The sequence below is a fragment of the Cucumis sativus genome, chromosome 2 (genome assembly GCF_000004075.3).
Source record: "Cucumis sativus cultivar 9930 chromosome 2, Cucumber_9930_V3, whole genome shotgun sequence".
NCBI classification, from domain to species: domain Eukaryota; kingdom Viridiplantae; phylum Streptophyta; class Magnoliopsida; order Cucurbitales; family Cucurbitaceae; genus Cucumis; species Cucumis sativus.
The window spans coordinates 5871390-5889220 of record NC_026656.2 but is presented as its reverse complement, the minus strand read 5'-3'; the positions used below and the strand labels follow the sequence as shown (position 1 = coordinate 5889220).

The following is a 17831-nucleotide window of genomic DNA, read 5'->3' as shown; positions in this document are numbered from 1 at the left end:
TCCATTCTACATTGATAAGGTTATTGTTATTATTATTATTTTATGCAAAGAAAAGAAAAGCAAAACAAAATTTAGTTTAAAAAGGAAAAGAAAAATCTGCCTCCAACCCTAAATTGTGGTTGATAAGAAAGGAAGGAAACAGAAGGAAAAGAATTGTGAGATTTGCAAAATTGGAGCAACTCTTGTCCTTTCAAAATAATAAAATAAAAAAACTCAACCAATCGCCTCCCTATTTTATTATGGTTCTTGTAAAGCGGTTCAATCGAACCGCCAAACTCTATCCCAATAGCCAAGCAATAGTCTTCCTCGTTTCACTTTTCTTTGCTTCTTTCTCCAGCTGCTGTGTTCAGTTTTTTCTGTTCTCCGCAAGCTCTGTCCTTTCCAGTTTTCTTGGATTTTTAGCCTCTAATGGCCGTTGCAACCTCTTCTACTGTTTCAAATTTGACGCAAAGACGGCCCTTGTTGAGTCTAAAAGACCAAACTACACCCATTAAGCGGGTGAACTCGGTGCAACTCCCTTCCCGCTCTATTTCCGCTCATCTCTCTCGATTCGATGTAGACTCTCGATTTGTTGTCCCTTTGAGGAGGTAGATTTTTGCTTTTTTCCATGAAGAATTGTGTTTTTGATACCTAGCACTGTTGCTTCTAATGTTGTTAACCTTCCATTTCGTTTTGTTTCACTTTTTCTTGTTTTTGGGGAAATTAGTTATCTGGGTTTGATGTGGGTTTTTTGAGCTGAAGTTTGATCGCTCTTTTCAACCTCTGGGTTTGGTCTATGGTTCACCAATGGAAGAATCTAATTGTTGGAAAAAATTAGTAAATATTTAGGAATTTTATTTTGACTGTACGGCTAAGTGATGTAATCTTTGATGGTCTTTCCCTTCCTCTTGCGAGGCGACGTTTACAAAGTTATTCTTTGCGGTTATTTTTTAAACACAAAGCTAAAGTTCTTTGGAAAAATCATAAATGCTAACATGGGGTTCTTTTGGAGACTATGGTTTGAACCTTTTAGTATTCCTACTCTAAAATTCAAACGAGTTTGTGGACTTAAATGAGCCCTTCAGGTTTCTCTCTCTAATTTGGATGAGTTAACAGTTGGATTCTCTTTCTTCCTCTTGTTGCACTCTGGGCTCAATATGTAATTGTGACGTTATTTTGATTTATGTCGATTGGTAGCTGTTTCTGTAAGCCCCTTGGGCTTTGAAGTGTTGAAGTCCCCCAGTAGGCTTAAAGGAATACCACTGTTCTGCATCCATAGCATTTAAGTTTCTCTAGCATTGTGGTAACTAACCATCACGATCCCTAATCCATCAGCAAACAATCTTTATTGCTTTAATCGAATCTCATCAAAGAGTGAAGGGACTAGGAAGAGAGAAAGTGAGAATTTTTTGTGCCCTGAATCTCTTCCAACCATATGTAGTATTGCTTCATCGTGGCATGGAGGAGGAGATGGAAAATCTTGTAGAATTGAAGTCTGGGTGAGTTCTCGATGGGGTTAAGATATAGGACAATGAGAAATGTGGTAGAATCCCTTGATGTGGAGGATGGTTTAATGTGAGAAATCTGCCACCATCGTGTTGGTCAGAAATAAATCTGAGTTAAATTGAGACTTGAATGGTTTAGAGTGGTGAAATCTTTATTGTATTATATTAGTGTTGCTCTTCACGAACAATCATTCGAGCGGCTGTCAGGTGCACTTGTACGCCTTTGCCTACTACTAAGATAATTCATATCACAATCTCATGCACAGTTGGTCGTGTGAATACTATGGATAAGCTTCTAAGGAAGAAGTCTTTGCTTAGGGAGCCTTTTTGTTGTATTCTTTGTTGGAAGGCTGAGGGAGACCTGGATCACCTCCACTAGAGTTGTCAGTTTGCGTTGGTGTTGAACTATTTCTTTCAAGAGTTTGATATTGAGCTTGCTTGCTAGATAGATTTTACTTAGTTGGAAACCCTCTCTTTAGATGGGCTTTCTGAGTTTCTTTTTTCTTGCCCTTGTATTCTTTCATTTTTTTTCTCAACGAAAGCAATAGAATAGTATGTTTCATTTGTTTCATCTTTTGTATACAACCTTCACACGGTTTAATTCACCCCACACTTTCGGGATTACAATCTTACTTCTCTTATAACACAATGAAATAGTGTGTTGTAATCTCTCATGCCATATGTGCCCTTCTGTAATTTCATTACCATAATGAAATTATTCATATGATTGTCATAAAAAAAAGAAGAAAGCAGTTGTTAAAGAAAAGAAGAAAAGAAAAGAAAGGTAACACATTGTATGTTTTTTCCTTATGTGATCTTGGGTGAAAGCTTTTCTTTTTTGTATTTTCTCTTCCCACCCACCTGACAATTATTCCTCCTCCTTATTTTCATTTTTCTTGATCTGAGCTAAGGTTTTATTCAGTGCTTATATTTACTTCAATGCATATCTTTGTTGATTATTTCCTCTTTGGTTTGGAAGGCACTCTCGTGACGATGGTATTGGTAGACACAAGTTTAGAAGAAATAAGGATAATGCTCGAAGACCATGTGCTTATAAAATTGGGGAGCATGGGAATGAAACGTTGACTAATTGTATCTCTTGCTTTCTTAACCAAAAAAGAAGATGTCCCAGTATCAAAAGACCAACATCTAGATTCATTCTAGACAAGTCTGCTTTTCAGTTATCCAAGAATGAACGTGATGATAGAGTTGTAAGTGCCTGCTTTTTTGCAGATTGGCTTTTATGTAGTTCTCAAAATTTCTCTCTCTTTCATCGTTGTGCTTATTCCTTTTATTCCTTTCTCTTTTCTTGTGTTGTGGCATTCATCTGCTTAATATATTTTGAGAATCTTTCTTAGAGATCGTATAGAAGGGAAAGATTAGAAATACACCCATGCAACCTTAGGAGCTTATGAAGAACACTTTGTTAGGTTAGTCATGAGAGTTTTGAGAGAAAAACTCAATAATATTGTTCATTGACTTTGTATATGTGGGTGGACAAGGCAATCCTAAATTAGAAAAATGTAAAATAGCAGCAAAGGGAAAATAACTAACGAACATGAATAACTAGGCTGTTTACAAGCAACAAGATGCACTAATGTATCTGTGTTAAGAGACATGTGGAGCATATATGTTAATGGACAAACAGCTAATGAACTTGAATAACTAGGCTAGGCCGTTTACAAACATTGTGATGCACTGATGTACTTGTGATGATAAAGATATTAGTCACGTCTATCTTGTTCTAAAGATAATGCATGCTTCATTTAATGCTTTCTTAGAGATGTCTCGTAATTTCGTTGTAGTCTTAACATCACATGTGGATAACAAATTTTTGGGTCTATCGATTGTTTAACATAGTATCATAGCTTGAGGTTGTGTGTTTGAACCCCTTTCAATCCAAAACTAAAGAGGATTGTGTGTTCGAACCCCTTTAAATCCACAACTAAAGAGGTTTTGTGTTCACTTTGTATCTTTGTATCTCGAGCAATGGCCTCTTTCATTATATCAATGAAAAGTTTGTTTCTGTTTAGTAAAAAAAAACCCTTTAATGTTATTCCTATCAAATTAAGGTTGATTTCCACTTGTTGAATATTCTACATATTTTCAAGCTCACAAGTAAGTAGGGTGTTAAAGTGTTTATATATTTATATTTACCTTGACCTGTTAGCTTAAGCTTTTGGGTCAAACCGTGATTTAACATCTTCCAATACAACTAGTGTTAGATGTTTAGAAAGGAATATAAATGGCGTTCTACAATATTTACTATGTACGTGATAGTCCATATATTCTTATATTTATTGTCTCTGTACTTTTATGCAACATCCAGGTGAAGCATGCTCGTATTGTTTGTGGAACTGTAGGTCCAGATGAGCCTCATGCAGCACCTACAGCCTGGCCTGATGGTATTCTGGAGAAACAAGATTTAGATGTTTCATATCCTGAGTTTGGAAGGGCAGAGTTAGAAGCATTTCTTAGTTCAGAACTTCCGTCTCATCCGAAGTTGTATAGAGGGCAGTTGAAAAATGGATTGAAGTATCTAATTTTACCAAATAAAGTTCCACCCAACAGGTATTGACCATGTGGTTCATGAAGAAATAATTTATCAAGTGAATGCTTTTCAATAATTTAACCAGTGAATACAGGTTGACACTAAGAAGATTTTGAAGTATTTATAAATTAAAACTTCATCTATATATATTATTTTCTGAGTCCAATATCATGATAACCACTAGACAGGAATAACCAGCTTAGATTGGTACTTTTTAAATTCTTGCAAAGATAGAATGATTCAACTTTTAATTCAATTCTCAAAAAAAAAAAAAAAAAAGAAAAAAAAAAAGGAAGAAAGAAAGTAAGAAAGAGGTAAGAAAAAAGAAAAAACAATGTTGAGGATTCAAAAGATAGTGGGATGAACGGAATTTTTTTAATAGGAAACAATACTAATGCTAAGAGTACAATAAAACAAAAACATATACAGCCATTACAACCAAATACAACCAATTTAGAACTCAGAAAATTACTGCAACTCGAAGAAACAGTACAAGTGGGATGCATATGGACTATTCCAGTGAAATAAGTTTTGTGGGAGTGTCTGGTTGAAAAGAAACGGTACAACTTCCATATTTTTGCTGAAACTTTTCTTGTTTCTTATAAATATATTTGAAATCTATTTTCAGTATTTTCACGAAATGGAGGATAAAATGGATTTTGTGTTCTACATGGTAGGCAGTTTGCATTTGGAGGAAATAATTGATCGATAAATGTTACATTTTTTGTTGAGCACTTTTTCAATTACTCTACCCATTTAGGTAATTCAAGTTATGGGACCTTAGTGTAAGGATGAGAATAGAATTTGAGATTTTATTCTTGTTAGGTAGGTTTTGTGGGTCTTTTCTTGTTCTTCTTTCTTACTCTCTATGGATTCACTCTCTCTGTCTTTGTCTCACTTTTCATTGATATAATGAAAAGAGTAATACACACGCACATACACATATTGAAAGAATTTGGACCATTCTTCTGCTATCTCATTAAGAAAATGAAGCTTTATTGATGGACTTCAGGAAGGATTCTACACTAACAAAGTTTTGAATTTAGGTTTGAAGCACACATGGAAGTTCATGTGGGATCAATTGATGAAGAAGATGACGAGCAAGGAATTGCGCACATGATTGAGCATGTAGCCTTCCTTGGAAGTAAGAAACGTGAAAAGCTTTTGGGTACAGGCGCACGATCTAATGCCTACACTGATTTCCACCATACTGTGTTTCATATACATTCACCAACTAGCACAAAGGTTGTTCTTGTTGGTTTTTCTATTTTTACAGGCATGCACCGATATCATTTCTCAATCTATTGTCTTTCATGTTTCTATGAGGACTGGGTTAAACATTTCTTTCTCAGAGAACTGGTTCTGTTTCCAGCTGTGTTTTCTTTCTTGCTGATGTTAAATAATGTGTAATTTTGCTACCCATGTATGAGCGCCAACTTACTATAATTAATACATATTCATTCCACCTCATCTTTTTGTTCTCAGCATTACGTAGCCGCTGATTATCTTTTCTTTTTCATTTTTTTCATTTTAAAATGCCTGCTCAAATGTTTCAGCGCCAATGCACTGAGAAGTTAGCTTAATATTTAGAAGTGCAATTTTTTTAGTGCTTAGGTACTATTACTGAGGCATTTTCAAATCATAATCTCCTTGTGCTAGTTTCTCTTGTATTTTCTTGCATTGTTTGGAGATGCTTTTGGTTGAAAATAATTTTGAAACCGAATCTATTAATGCACACATGATGATCAATCAAAGATCATGATGGATCATTTGGAATTGACCCATATAATAGATGGAAGAAGAATACTGCACCATGTTACCGTTGCTGTTTGCATCAGTTTTGTGTCTGGGTTTGTTATGAGCAAATTGTTTGAATTTTGACCATGTTATCTTTGGCTGTAGGATTCTGATGGAGATCTACTTCCATCTGTTCTTGACGCCTTAAATGAGGTATGAACAATACATGTATTTATTTATGTTGAAGTGCACACTAGTGTGGCTTTGGGTTGTGATGTGTTTTTGTTAGTTGATGTACTGTTTTTGTTTTTAGCAAATGGATTTTCTGATTTCAGTGTGATTTTTTTGTAAGAAAACAGTTTCATATAAGAATGTTGGATATTATTTGTCTCATCACTTTATAGTTTATGCATCCTTTCTTTGTGTTTGTCTAAATAGATAGCTTTCCACCCAAAGTTCCTTGCTTCACGAGTTGAAAAAGAGAGGCGTGCCATTCTCTCTGAACTACAGATGATGAATACAATAGAATATCGTGTTGATTGTCAGGTATGCACTGCAGTTGCTTTTATTCATAAAAAATATGTTTCAATAAAGCTTATATATTGGCTAATCCGTGCCCTTTTCTATAATTCCATTTATTTGGAAATATTCTTGCTGTACAGCTGTTACAACATCTGCATTCTGAAAACAAGCTTAGCAAAAGGTTCCCAATCGGATTGGAAGAACAGATTAAGAAATGGGATGCTGATAAAATAAGGAAGTTCCATGAACGATGGTACTTCCCTGCAAATGCAACCTTATACATTGTTGGAGATATTGATAACATCTCAAAGGCCGTTAACCAAATTGAGGTTTGAACAAGCTTTTATTTTGTTCTAATAATTCTTCTTTTGTTGACATTAGAGACTACAAAGTTTATTTTGAGGACTCAGTTCATCAGTACACTGATTATTATCTCTCCAGGCTGTCTTTGGTGAAAGTGGCCTAGAAAATGAGGCTGTTTCTACACCTAATCCCAGTGCATTTGGTGCGATGGCTAGTTTTCTTGTTCCCAAGATCTCAGTAGGATTAGGTGGCAGTTTATCAAACGAGAGATCAAATTCAGTAGATCAATCCAAGATCGTTAAGAAAGAAAGACATGCAATCCGTCCTCCTGTGATGCACAACTGGTCTCTTCCTGGGAGCAATGTACATGCAAATCCCCCACAGATATTTCAGCATGAGTTACTACAAAATTTCTCAATTAATATGTTTTGCAAGGTATGTGGTATTTAATATATTTTTTCTAATACTTTCCCTCTTGAACTTATCTTGCATGAGTTCTTTTATTTAGAGCTCTCATAATCACTAATATATAAGCAGGACGAAGAATTAACCTTTTAGAGATGTAATATTGAGATCATGAAAAGGATATTCCAAATAAATCTACAGAAATTGATATTTACAAATTTTGAGACAATTCATCAATTTCAGATGACCCAACATACTTCCTCTACATTCTCTTGGGTCATTCTTTTATAAAGGGAAAGAAGATTCTTTGGATGGACTTTGTTAGGGTGGTTTTCTGGTTCACTTGGCTAAAAATGAATTAGAGGATTGTCAAGGAAAATGAGCTGCTCCATTTGATCCCTTTTTTGATGTTGTAGTTTATTTTCTCTTGGAATTACTCACACACAAGAGAACAGAGCCAGTAGGTATCTTGCTTAAGAAGTTTTTGAAATCATTGGTTTGTGTTAAACACCAAACACTGAACACCAACTGCCAACACTTCACTCTCTTTGTAATTTCCAGATCAACATGCCGAACTCTGGTGGTCTTCATACATCTCTTTTGTTTTTCGATGCTCAGAAATATGAGTTCTTTTCTCTTATTCTTCAAGCATATTCTTTTTCTGAAGTCTTGTTTTCCTTTTATTGAATTTCATTGCAGATTCCTGTAAATAAGGTTCGAACATTTAGTGACCTGAGAAATGTTCTTATGAAGAGGATATTTCTTTCTGCCTTGCATTTTCGTATAAATACAAGATACAAGGTACATTTGAAACCATATCCTCTCAATTCTGTCTTTGTGAATACTTGAGATTTCAAGTTTTGAATGAGATCTTTTTTTCTGAATTTGTCAAAATCATTTTTTTATTGGTCTTTTAACATAAATTAATATTTCTATTTGAATATACAGCTTCTCTTTCATGGGAGTGGGGATCCTAATTTGGTTTTAATGATGTGTTAGTTAGCCTATTTTACTCATTCTATGGCATAAAACTTTTTATTGTTCCAAAGTTTTCTAATTTATTGCAATTTTCAGAGTTCAAATCCACCATTCACTTCCATTGAGTTGGACCACAGTGATTCTGGAAGGGAAGGTTGCACTGTCACCACACTAACAGTAACGGCTGAACCAAAGAATTGGCAAAGCGCGATTAAAGTTGCTGTTCAAGAGGTTTGTGTCGCTTTTTGTATCTATAATGTCCAAAAAATAAACATTAAAATAGTTTTTGTTAAAAAATTTCTCACCCTTTTACTTACCAGTCTACGAGCTAACTTTGAAATTATAGTTTGAATTGCATCCATTTGAATCCTAAATTGAAAAAATTGATAAACTAAATCCCCTTTTTTGGTTTGTTGACCTGGTAATGACTTGATTTATTAGTTTTCATTTTTCTTTTAATGAGCTCAGTGTTGTTTAAAAACATGAAAAGCGGCAAATTTCAATTGGGGTTTTATATTGTTTTTATCATTTCTTTATTAATTATTATTTTTAATTTTAGTAGGTCTGTTATTTTAACTCAATGAAAAACTAATGTTAAAGCAAAAAGAAAAGAAACTTTGAATCGAAGCATTTATTTTGGTTTGGATCAATTTTCACCTATTTTAATTCCTACATTTGGATATAAATATATGTATCATGCTTTTGTAGCATTGCTGGTACTCAGGTCATTTAAATAGAGAAAGGAGTTCAGGCTAATAAAATGGCAAGAAATAAAGGGTTTACACCTATTATTTGTAAAAGAGGGAAGAATGAAGGATACCGGGTGATGCAATAACAACACAACACAACAATTAATGGCTTTGCTTTTGTTTTCATAGTTACTGGCCTTGAATTATGTGAGATGCAGATCAATTACTGAGTAGTATATAATTTTGATACTGTTTCATTTTTTTTCTTTTGCTTTTCATATTCGATTTCCAGAAACACAAGCTCTGGCTGCAGTTGGACTGCTGGACTTGTAATAGTTAATTTAATATGTAGTGTATTTCATTTTGTGCAGGTACGGAGGCTTAAAGAGTTTGGTGTAACTAAGGGTGAACTGACTCGGTATATGGATGCACTTCTAAAAGACAGTGAACACCTAGCAGCAATGATTGATAACGTTTCATCAGTTGATAATTTGGATTTTATCATGGAAAGCGATGCTTTGGGGCATACAGTTATGGACCAAAGACAAGGTCATGAAAGTTTGGTTGCTGTTGCTGGAACAGTTACTCTTGAAGAGGTAAGGTACTTTTTTTCTTAATTATATTCTGAATGAAATTTTGAAGGTGTTCGTTAAAGACTAGTTGCACTTGAGAACAAATGGTGACATATTGGGAGGCAGATTATGTTTGTCTCTGACATAGGCTCTTTTTCAATTACTGGCACTGACTAATTCTTGTAGTTTGGTTGTAGTTTCTCTTGACATTGTCTCTTTCAAGAAATAAGTCAGGGTATTGGTTGGAATCACATTTCATTGTCAATGAATAATTTACTAGATGATACCTTCTGTAAGAATAAGTTGGTAGTTGGATAATTCTCTTCCCTTTTTATTGTTTTCTTAAATATTTTCTTCTCAAAACTTGAAAGGATGTGAAAATTGTATTGATGCAAAAATAGTGCAACAGAGAGATTTGATTCTATTCAAAGATCAAAAGAGATGATGAAAAGGCTTTGCAATTTGTATTCAATTAAAGGAAACTATTCCAAGATTTATCCTCCCATCCTTTGCAATTATTAGTGTATATATATTTTTAATAGTCACATACATTATATGTGTTAGCGATTGAATTTTTTAAATTTATTTCATCAATCAATGGAATGGTCTCTGTTCCTTTAAAAAACAAGATATACGAATGTATTCTTACTGATTAAAATCATTGATGGGTGGAGCAAATAGCTATGTGAACGTACATGCCCAGTATGTCTCTGAAACTTTGACAATTAGCTATATGAGTGAATTTAAAAATTATGGAGGGTAAGGGTTGACTAAAGTTCTATAACATTGTTTATTTAGTTTATACCCCTTATTACCAGTTCCTTATAAAAGGTTTGATGTATTTTTGTTTTCAAAATTCTGTACCTTAGGTGAATTCCATTGGTGCTGAAGTGTTAGAGTTCATCTCAGATTATGGAAAGCCTACTGCACCCCTTCCTGCAGCTATTGTTGCATGCGTTCCAAAGAAAGCACATATTGATGGATTGGGGGAGACAGAGTTTAAAATAACTGCAAGTGAGATAACTACTGCTATTGAGGCAGGATTGAGGGAACCAATTGAAGCTGAGCCTGAAGTATCTTATTCTCTTATGCTCTCACTTTCTTTTGACTTTTAGTATAAATATATCTCCATGTTTGTTTTATGGTTTATTTCTTGTCGGAAATAAATTTCTATCTACTTCTGCAGCTTGAGGTGCCAAAAGAGTTGATATCATCATCACAGATAGCTGAATTAAGGATCCAACACCAGCCATCATTTATTCGTCTCAACCCAGAGACTAATGTCACCAAATTTCATGATAAAGAAACAGGGATCACTCAGTGTCGTCTGTCAAATGGAATTCCTGTGAACTATAAGGTATAACTTATTAGATAAATACAACCAACTTTAACATAACTCAATGGTTGACAAGTATAATTTTTCCCTTGAGGTTGGATGTTCAAATCCGAATACCACTCATTTGTGGTACTAAAAAAACTTATAAGATAAATTACATATTCAGAGGTTAGGCTTCACTTTATGCATGGGGGTTGGAGGGTATAAATCTCTGTCTGTAGATTCCATTAATGTTTTTATTTCTTATCTCAAGAGAACAAAAAGTTTTAATTGAATGTCCTCTAAATAACTTAAAATAACTGAGGTTTCAGACATTGCCTGCTCAAATTCAAGAAATAATTCTTTTTTTGGATAAAATTCAAGAAATAAGTAGTGTGGATCCATTTGACGAATGTTATAAAAAAATTAAATTATTTTTTCATTGCTAGATTGGAAAGTTTATTGTACTTTGTAGTTTTATCTTCTCATTTTCTGATTGTCTGGTAGTACAGTTTTTATTAGTTTTTTACTTCTTTTTGCTAGTATTGGTATATATGTTCAAAAGATATTTGTAGATTACTGCCATGAGTTTTTGTGAGAAGTATAATTTTAGTGGATATCTGACAATAAAGATGCTGTAGTTATATTTCACATTAGTCAAACACAAACTCCAGGGCGAAAAATATCGGATATTCAAGTGATGATTTCTAAATAAGTGTGGGTAGCTCTGAAAAAATGTATGCAGGGGTGGTGATTATTTGTCAACATATTTAACCATTGGTACCATTCTTCATGTAGATTTCAAAAAGTGAAAACAAGGCAGGCGTGATGCGGCTTATAGTTGGTGGGGGACGAGCAGCTGAAAGCCCTGACTCACAAGGAGCTGTTGTAGTCGGTGTTCGAACTCTCAGTGAGGGAGGTCGTGTAGGAACCTTTTCACGGGAGCAGGTATTCTATTAGAATCCTCACACTCTTGACTCCCATCCAATTAATTGTTTGAACTTCAAATTCAGTAAAAGAGTTGAAGGAAGCAGTGAACATGAACTTCCTATTGAAACAATAAATAATTGTCCTGGTGGTTTATAAATAGCTGTCTACAAACGAAGTCTATGCACTTGGAAGTAATTTCTGATTTATGTGAAGTGTATTTATCAATTTTGTAATGAATGATGTGAGGTTAAATTGCAAATTTGGTCCTCATGGTTTATAACTAAAATTTTGTCTCCATGGTTTGATAAAACACTAAGGGCAATTTATGAAGATTTCATCAGACTATAGGGACCATTTATGAGGTTCTATCAAACAGTAGGGGCTAAACTCTAATTTTCTCCAAATCATAAGGACCAAATTTGTAATTGAATCATGGCAATACCTTGATAACTGGCATTTTAAGTAACAGCAAGCAGCTTTGTGTTGAAGGTAATTGCTAATGCTGTTATTCCTTTCAAGAACTTGCTTTGGTGTCTCAGACATATGGTTGATGACATTGACATGTATGCAATTTACATGTAGAAGCTGTATATGAATGGCTTAATGAACGGTTCATTGCCCATATAACTCTTCATTCAAGTTGATCGATGTTGTACATGTAACATTTTGTAGGTGGAACTTTTTTGCGTCAATCACTTGATAAATTGTTCTCTCGAGTCAACCGAAGAGTTCATTGCTATGGAATTTCGCTTCACCTTGAGAGATAATGGGATGCGTGCAGCTTTCCAACTACTTCACATGGTTCTTGAGGTATGTGCAAATGGCTAGTCTTGTTAAAAAAAACCTCATTTTCCCTACAAAGCACAGTTGAGATCTGGACCTATGACTACAATATATATAAACACAACTCTGCTTACTTTTTTTTTTAACAATGGAAACAACAATTTTCATTGATGAAATGAACAAGAGGCTAATACTTGAATTACAGTGGGATATAACTAATAAGAAAACAAGAATCTAAGAAGATTAACCCTAAATACAACTCTGCTTACTTAAAGTTAGTGCTTGAATATTGATAAAACCCAAGTTTTTAGTATAAATTGAATATTTTATTGAGAAAACTGCTCTATAACTTTTAATTCTTACCAATATTTATTTTTGTTTTATTATTATTATTATTATTTTAATTCCAAGTGTTTCATCTTAACCTTAAAGGAGGGTAGACCAGTATTTTGTCTGTGAATTAACTTCTTTTTAGTAAGTCCTATATTTCAATAAATTAACCGACCAGGATGAAGAATCATCTCGAGGAATTTTGCTTAGAACTCTTGAAGACTTGACATTTCCCAGCAATCATTCAGGGTTTAATTCAAATTGTATCTCTGAATAATGTTTGTGCATTTTACTGTTTAAAGATGGGCGATTACTAATTTGCAGCATAGTGTCTGGCTGGAAGATGCATTTGATAGAGCAAAGCAGTTATATATGTCATACTACCGGTCTATTCCTAAAAGCCTGGAACGTTCTACTGCTCACAAACTCATGTTAGCTATGCTGAACGGGGATGAGCGGTTTGTTGAGCCTTCCCCAAAATCACTGCAGAACTTAACATTACAAACCGTGAAGGACGCTGTGATGAATCAATTTGTGGGCAATAACATGGAGGTCTGCTTTTTTTCCTTTTAATTGAAAGTGAAAATGACATTAAGAAGTATCATCATCAGAGAGAGAACGAGATATCCTAATTAATTGAAGAGAAAGTAGAAGAAATATAATCATGCAGAGTACGAAGAAAAAAGCATTTTACATTCTGGACCAATGAAAGGCAATCTGTTCTTTTTTGAGAAGTTACATTTTTTAACAATAATTCCTGATATATCTGTCACGGAATCTTGCCATTTTGTAGGTAAGTCTTGTTGGGGACTTTTCAGAAGAAGAAATTGAGTCTTGTATTCTAGATTACCTTGGTACAGTCACAGCAACTACAACTTCTGAGGCAGCACTTGCTTCAGTTCCCATTGTGTTTCGACCATCTGCATCTGAGTTACAATTTCAGCAGGTGAGGGTGATTTACTTTTTAAAACTGTCTAGCTTACTTTTTGGAGATCTTTAACCTCACCCTACACTGAGTTATTCTTTGCAAAATTTATTATAAAATTAAAAATTAATCCACTCCTTTTGTAGTTTTGTTTCTTAGAAGTGGATATTACCTGATCCACACCAAAAAGATACTGGAAAAGATCTCAATGATTTTCATTTAGTTTTTGCAGTTGCCTGCTTTCTGAGATCAATGTGATATTGTGTTCAGATCATTGTAATCTCTGTTACGTTTTTTATATCAAGTTCTTCGTTATATTTGAACAGGTATTTTTAAAGGATACAGACGAAAGAGCATGCGCTTATATTTCAGGTCCTGCACCCAACCGTTGGGGTGTTACATTTGAGGGTTTAGAGTTGTTAGAATCAATTAGTCAGATTTCAAGAACAGGTGGTGAGTTTCTCTGCGAAGAAGTGTGACTTACCATTTCCTGATTCTCTAATATAGCTTATGATTGGTCCTTTTTTTCCTTACTTTCTTTTTTTTTAAACTCCAGAAAGTGACGAATCTGATAATGATATCGAGAAGGGGTTGCAGAGAAAACTTCGTAGTCATCCACTCTTTTTTGGAATCACAATGGGGCTTTTGGCCGAGATTATAAATTCTAGGCAAGTCTTCTCTCCCAACTGCATTTTGTAATCTTTAGTTTTCTTTCTCCTTGGTGCACAAGTTAGTGTTTGGTTCCCCCTTTTAAGTTTTAGTTTTTTATTATTTTTGTTTACTTCCTTTCTTTTTCTTGTTAATTTGTTGGGGTTTCTTCTTTTTGGTTCTTTGTTATCAAGGCCCACAACTCCCACTACACCCATATCCAATCATCTTTGCTACCATTGCCATCATGTCGACTGTTTCCAGTTAGCCACGTCCTCTCACAAACCCGCCCACACCCTTGTCCATTTGTTTGTTGGCCTCTCCTAACATGGTTTGAAAACAGGCTAAATCTCTGTCCTACAAGAGATACGTGAATCATAAAGCACCGGAAGATTGAAGTTACGCACTCGAGTCCGGGTACAAAAATCTCTAGTAGTTGTCTGAATTTCAATTGACCTAACAAGAATGAAACAAAGATGCTGAAAACTGCCCTCCACTTTATCTTATTTTCTCCATCCCTTCAAAAACTGTCCTTCCATTTCACTTAACACTAAAGTAAGAAAATACCTTACCCCTTGCTTAGGAATCGATCTTCAAAAAAGTTCTGTTCTTTTCCTTAAAATTACTCAAATTGGCCCAGTCACCTGCCAGGCCCAAAAAGAACCGACCAAACCTTCAGGTTGCTGTTTGGTTTCGCATGATTTTTTTAGCAAATGTAGTTCAATGTGGTTTTTCTTTCAAAATAATTTACTTCGTTTTTGGTTCAGCTCCAAAACTAAGACAAACAAAATCATGAACATTCTTTATTTGCAAGAAATAATTAAGGAATAAGCCTTCCAAATAAATTTGCACGATGACATGGCAAAATGAAGAATTAAGGATTTATGAATCCCTTTTCATAGCTTTTGAAGCACAACCATCAATGGGTTTCGCATTAAAGAATCTAATTTGTGTGCAAATGTCAGCTAACAATTAATGTAAACCAAGTTATGTCTGATAATGATTAATGAATATCAATTTTCTACTTTCTCTTAATTCTTAAGTTGAAGGCTGGAAGCCATTTTTAAAATTTATTGTGCTAGTTTTGCCCCAAGTCTTCCCACATAACTTCTTCACTACTGTTACTTCATTTGCTAACATTTGCAAAAATATTATTGATGTGGTAATTCCAGGCTTTTCACAAGTGTGAGGGATTCTCTTGGTTTGACATATGACGTATCCTTTGAATTGAGCCTGTTTGATAGGCTTAAGCTCGGATGGTATGTTATATCTGTGACATCAACTCCAGCCAAGGTTTGGACTCAATTTTCATTAAGATCCTTGTTAACTTCATTTATTTCTTTTTTTCTTTCACTAATACAATTCCTCTTTTCAGGTGTACAAAGCTGTTGACGCTTGCAAAAGCGTTCTGAGAGGTTTACATAGCAACAAAATTGCCCAAAGAGAGTTGGACAGGGTAAAGTGTTAAATCAACCTACTGAGCTAGTACTGGCTACTAAAAACTTAATTAGTTTCCATTTCATATTTTTAAACAGTAGCAAGCCACTAAAAGCATTTTAATGATTTTCATTTCAAACTGAAAATAGTTCGCTGCTCCCTACCGGTCTCTTTGTTTTACATATCTTACTATGAGATTCTTTCTCGTGCGGTTCTGTACTGCCTCTCTCATTCTTAGTCAAGGTTTTAAATAATGTTTTCCAACTGCAGGCAAAGCGTACTCTTCTTATGAGGCATGAAGCTGAAATAAAGTCCAATGCTTATTGGCTTGGCCTATTGGCTCATCTGCAAGCGTCTTCTGTTCCACGGAAGGTAGAACTAATGTGCTTCTACTTCTCTTCATTATCTATTCCTCTTCTTTTGCCTTGAAAACAGAGAAAAGATTGCATACAATACAATGATTTTATAATATGTTGCAACTCTGCGTCTTTTGTGTCTCACCTATCTTTTCTCTTCTGACTGTGGAGCAGGACCTATCGTGCATCAAAGATCTTACATCATTGTATGAAGCTGCCACCATTGACGACGTCTACATTGCTTATGATCAATTGAAAGTAGATGCAGATTCTTTGTATACGTGCATCGGGATAGCTGGAGCTCAAGCTGGGGAAGAAAGTATTGGTGAGAATTCGTGTATTTCAGTATTTCACCAGTCATTAATTGATAAATTCCTTCAAATTTTTTTGGAGGTTTATATTTTTCTTTAAGATAAATTGGGCTGTCCTCCAATGGTATTGGTACCAACCTTAGATTTGCCAAGTGGATTTGCTTTTCTCATTGTATAAATTAAGATATAAATCATAAAAATGTGGGTTTTGAAATTTTTATTCAAGCCTTATTTCATGTTGTGGTTGCAGTTTCTTTTGAAGAGGAAGGATCAGACCAAGATTTTCAAGGTGTTATTCCATCTGGACGCGGCTTATCTACAATGACCAGACCGACAACATGATCCTCCCTTGATAAATCTTTTAAAATTATCGATAGGGATCGATCAACTAAAGGTTTGTTTTGTTTATAATTTTATTTCACAAAAACTTCGACTCATTTGCACTCAAGCTATTGGCTAAATTGGCATTTTGATCCAATATTGTTCGATTTTTTCTTTTTTTCTGTAATTGAACATAATAATAAAATACCTGTTTGTTATTGGACAGAAAAAACACTTATGGAGCTATTTTGTTATTTGTCGTGAAGTTATAATAAAAAGAACTTTAGAAAAAAACTCTAAATATAGCTCAATTAGTTATAACATAGTGTAGATGTGCAAAATTTTAAATCATTTTGGGATGATCTGAAAGGAAATAAGAAATAAGGTTTCGTTGGTCAGTAAATATTGATTATGAATATAATGTCTATTCTACAAGTTTATAGAAGTATAATTAGTCCTTTGGTTTCAAAGATACCTTACCCTCATGATTGATCATTGTATAGGATGGATACTCACTTCAAAGTACAGCCAATTATTTAGCCGAAGCATACGAAGCTGCATCACTGATCTCTCTCGGTGTAAAGTAGTTTGCTCGTCGTAAGCTGATTGGCAAACACGTGGTTTAATTGGGATGCTGTTGTTCTCGGGTTTCTTTCTTGCCATCAGGCATTAATATTGCTTGAATATACAACGATGCTGATTCATTTTTCATAATGCATCATTTAGATAGCAGCCGTAGAGCTTGATTGTGTTTTTCACAATATCAGAGTAAGATAGAATACTTTGTATGCATCGATTTTTTAGTAATATATGAATAAGTATTAGTCTTTTTTCTTGTGGTATGCCGAGGACAACTATTTTAATTCATACTCAATAATATAAATATCTTATTTTCAGTTTCATATGAGCACCTTCAATCTTTTGAATATTAGTTAAAAACACAACACACACTGCCTCAATCTTTTGGAGTGAAACTCAAGTTTTCTATGATGTTTGGAGCAGTAATATTAACTAAGTGCTATATTTTTTCTAGCTCAAGAATGTCACATGATGGGAGTATTTGATCTTTGATTAAATAATACACTGTCTTTTAACTAGTTTGGTTAAATTTTAAATTTAGAATTGAACCTTACGAGTATTTTGTAAAAGTATTTACGTAACAAACATCATATCAATTAATTTAATTCGATTTACAAACCTTCAAGTCCTCTTTCTTGTTCCCTGTTGTTTTTGG

General features: G+C 34.3%; 1 protein-coding gene across 2 annotated transcripts; it reads left to right on the top strand.

Annotated features, from left to right (window-relative positions):
* Positions 1-252: 252 nt before the first annotated feature.
* Positions 253-17499, top strand: LOC101202810 (stromal processing peptidase, chloroplastic). Of its 2 annotated transcripts, none has more exons than XM_011650681.2 (25): positions 253-587; positions 2464-2695; positions 3814-4055; positions 5082-5280; positions 5938-5985; positions 6211-6318; positions 6435-6623; positions 6736-7032; positions 7702-7803; positions 8077-8211; positions 9041-9265; positions 10111-10314; positions 10428-10598; positions 11355-11504; positions 12159-12296; positions 12924-13151; positions 13393-13545; positions 13851-13974; positions 14081-14192; positions 15345-15465; positions 15548-15628; positions 15880-15981; positions 16140-16290; positions 16527-16670; positions 17101-17499. In XM_011650681.2, the coding sequence occupies exons 1-24, from the start codon at positions 409-411 to the stop codon at positions 16616-16618; spliced, it is 3783 nt and encodes a 1260-aa protein (XP_011648983.1). In that variant the 5' UTR covers positions 253-408; the 3' UTR covers positions 16619-16670; positions 17101-17499. The 2 variants fall into 2 exon arrangements, with proteins under 2 accessions (XP_011648983.1, XP_004152885.1); XM_004152837.3 differs by having other exon boundaries at positions 254-587; positions 13851-13977.
* The last annotated feature ends 332 nt before the right edge of the window (positions 17500-17831 follow it).

Bases quoted from the DNA above. Each gene is read 5' to 3' on its own strand.
- LOC101202810 (XM_004152837.3), top strand. From the start codon at position 409: ATGGCCGTTGCAACCTCTTCTACTGTTTCAAATTTGACGCAAAGACGG. The intron at 7,804-8,076 runs GTACATTTGAAA...TGCAATTTTCAG, and splicing joins GTATAAATACAAGATACAAG to AGTTCAAATCCACCATTCAC. The intron at 11,505-12,158 runs GTATTCTATTAG...AACATTTTGTAG, and splicing joins GAACCTTTTCACGGGAGCAG to GTGGAACTTTTTTGCGTCAA.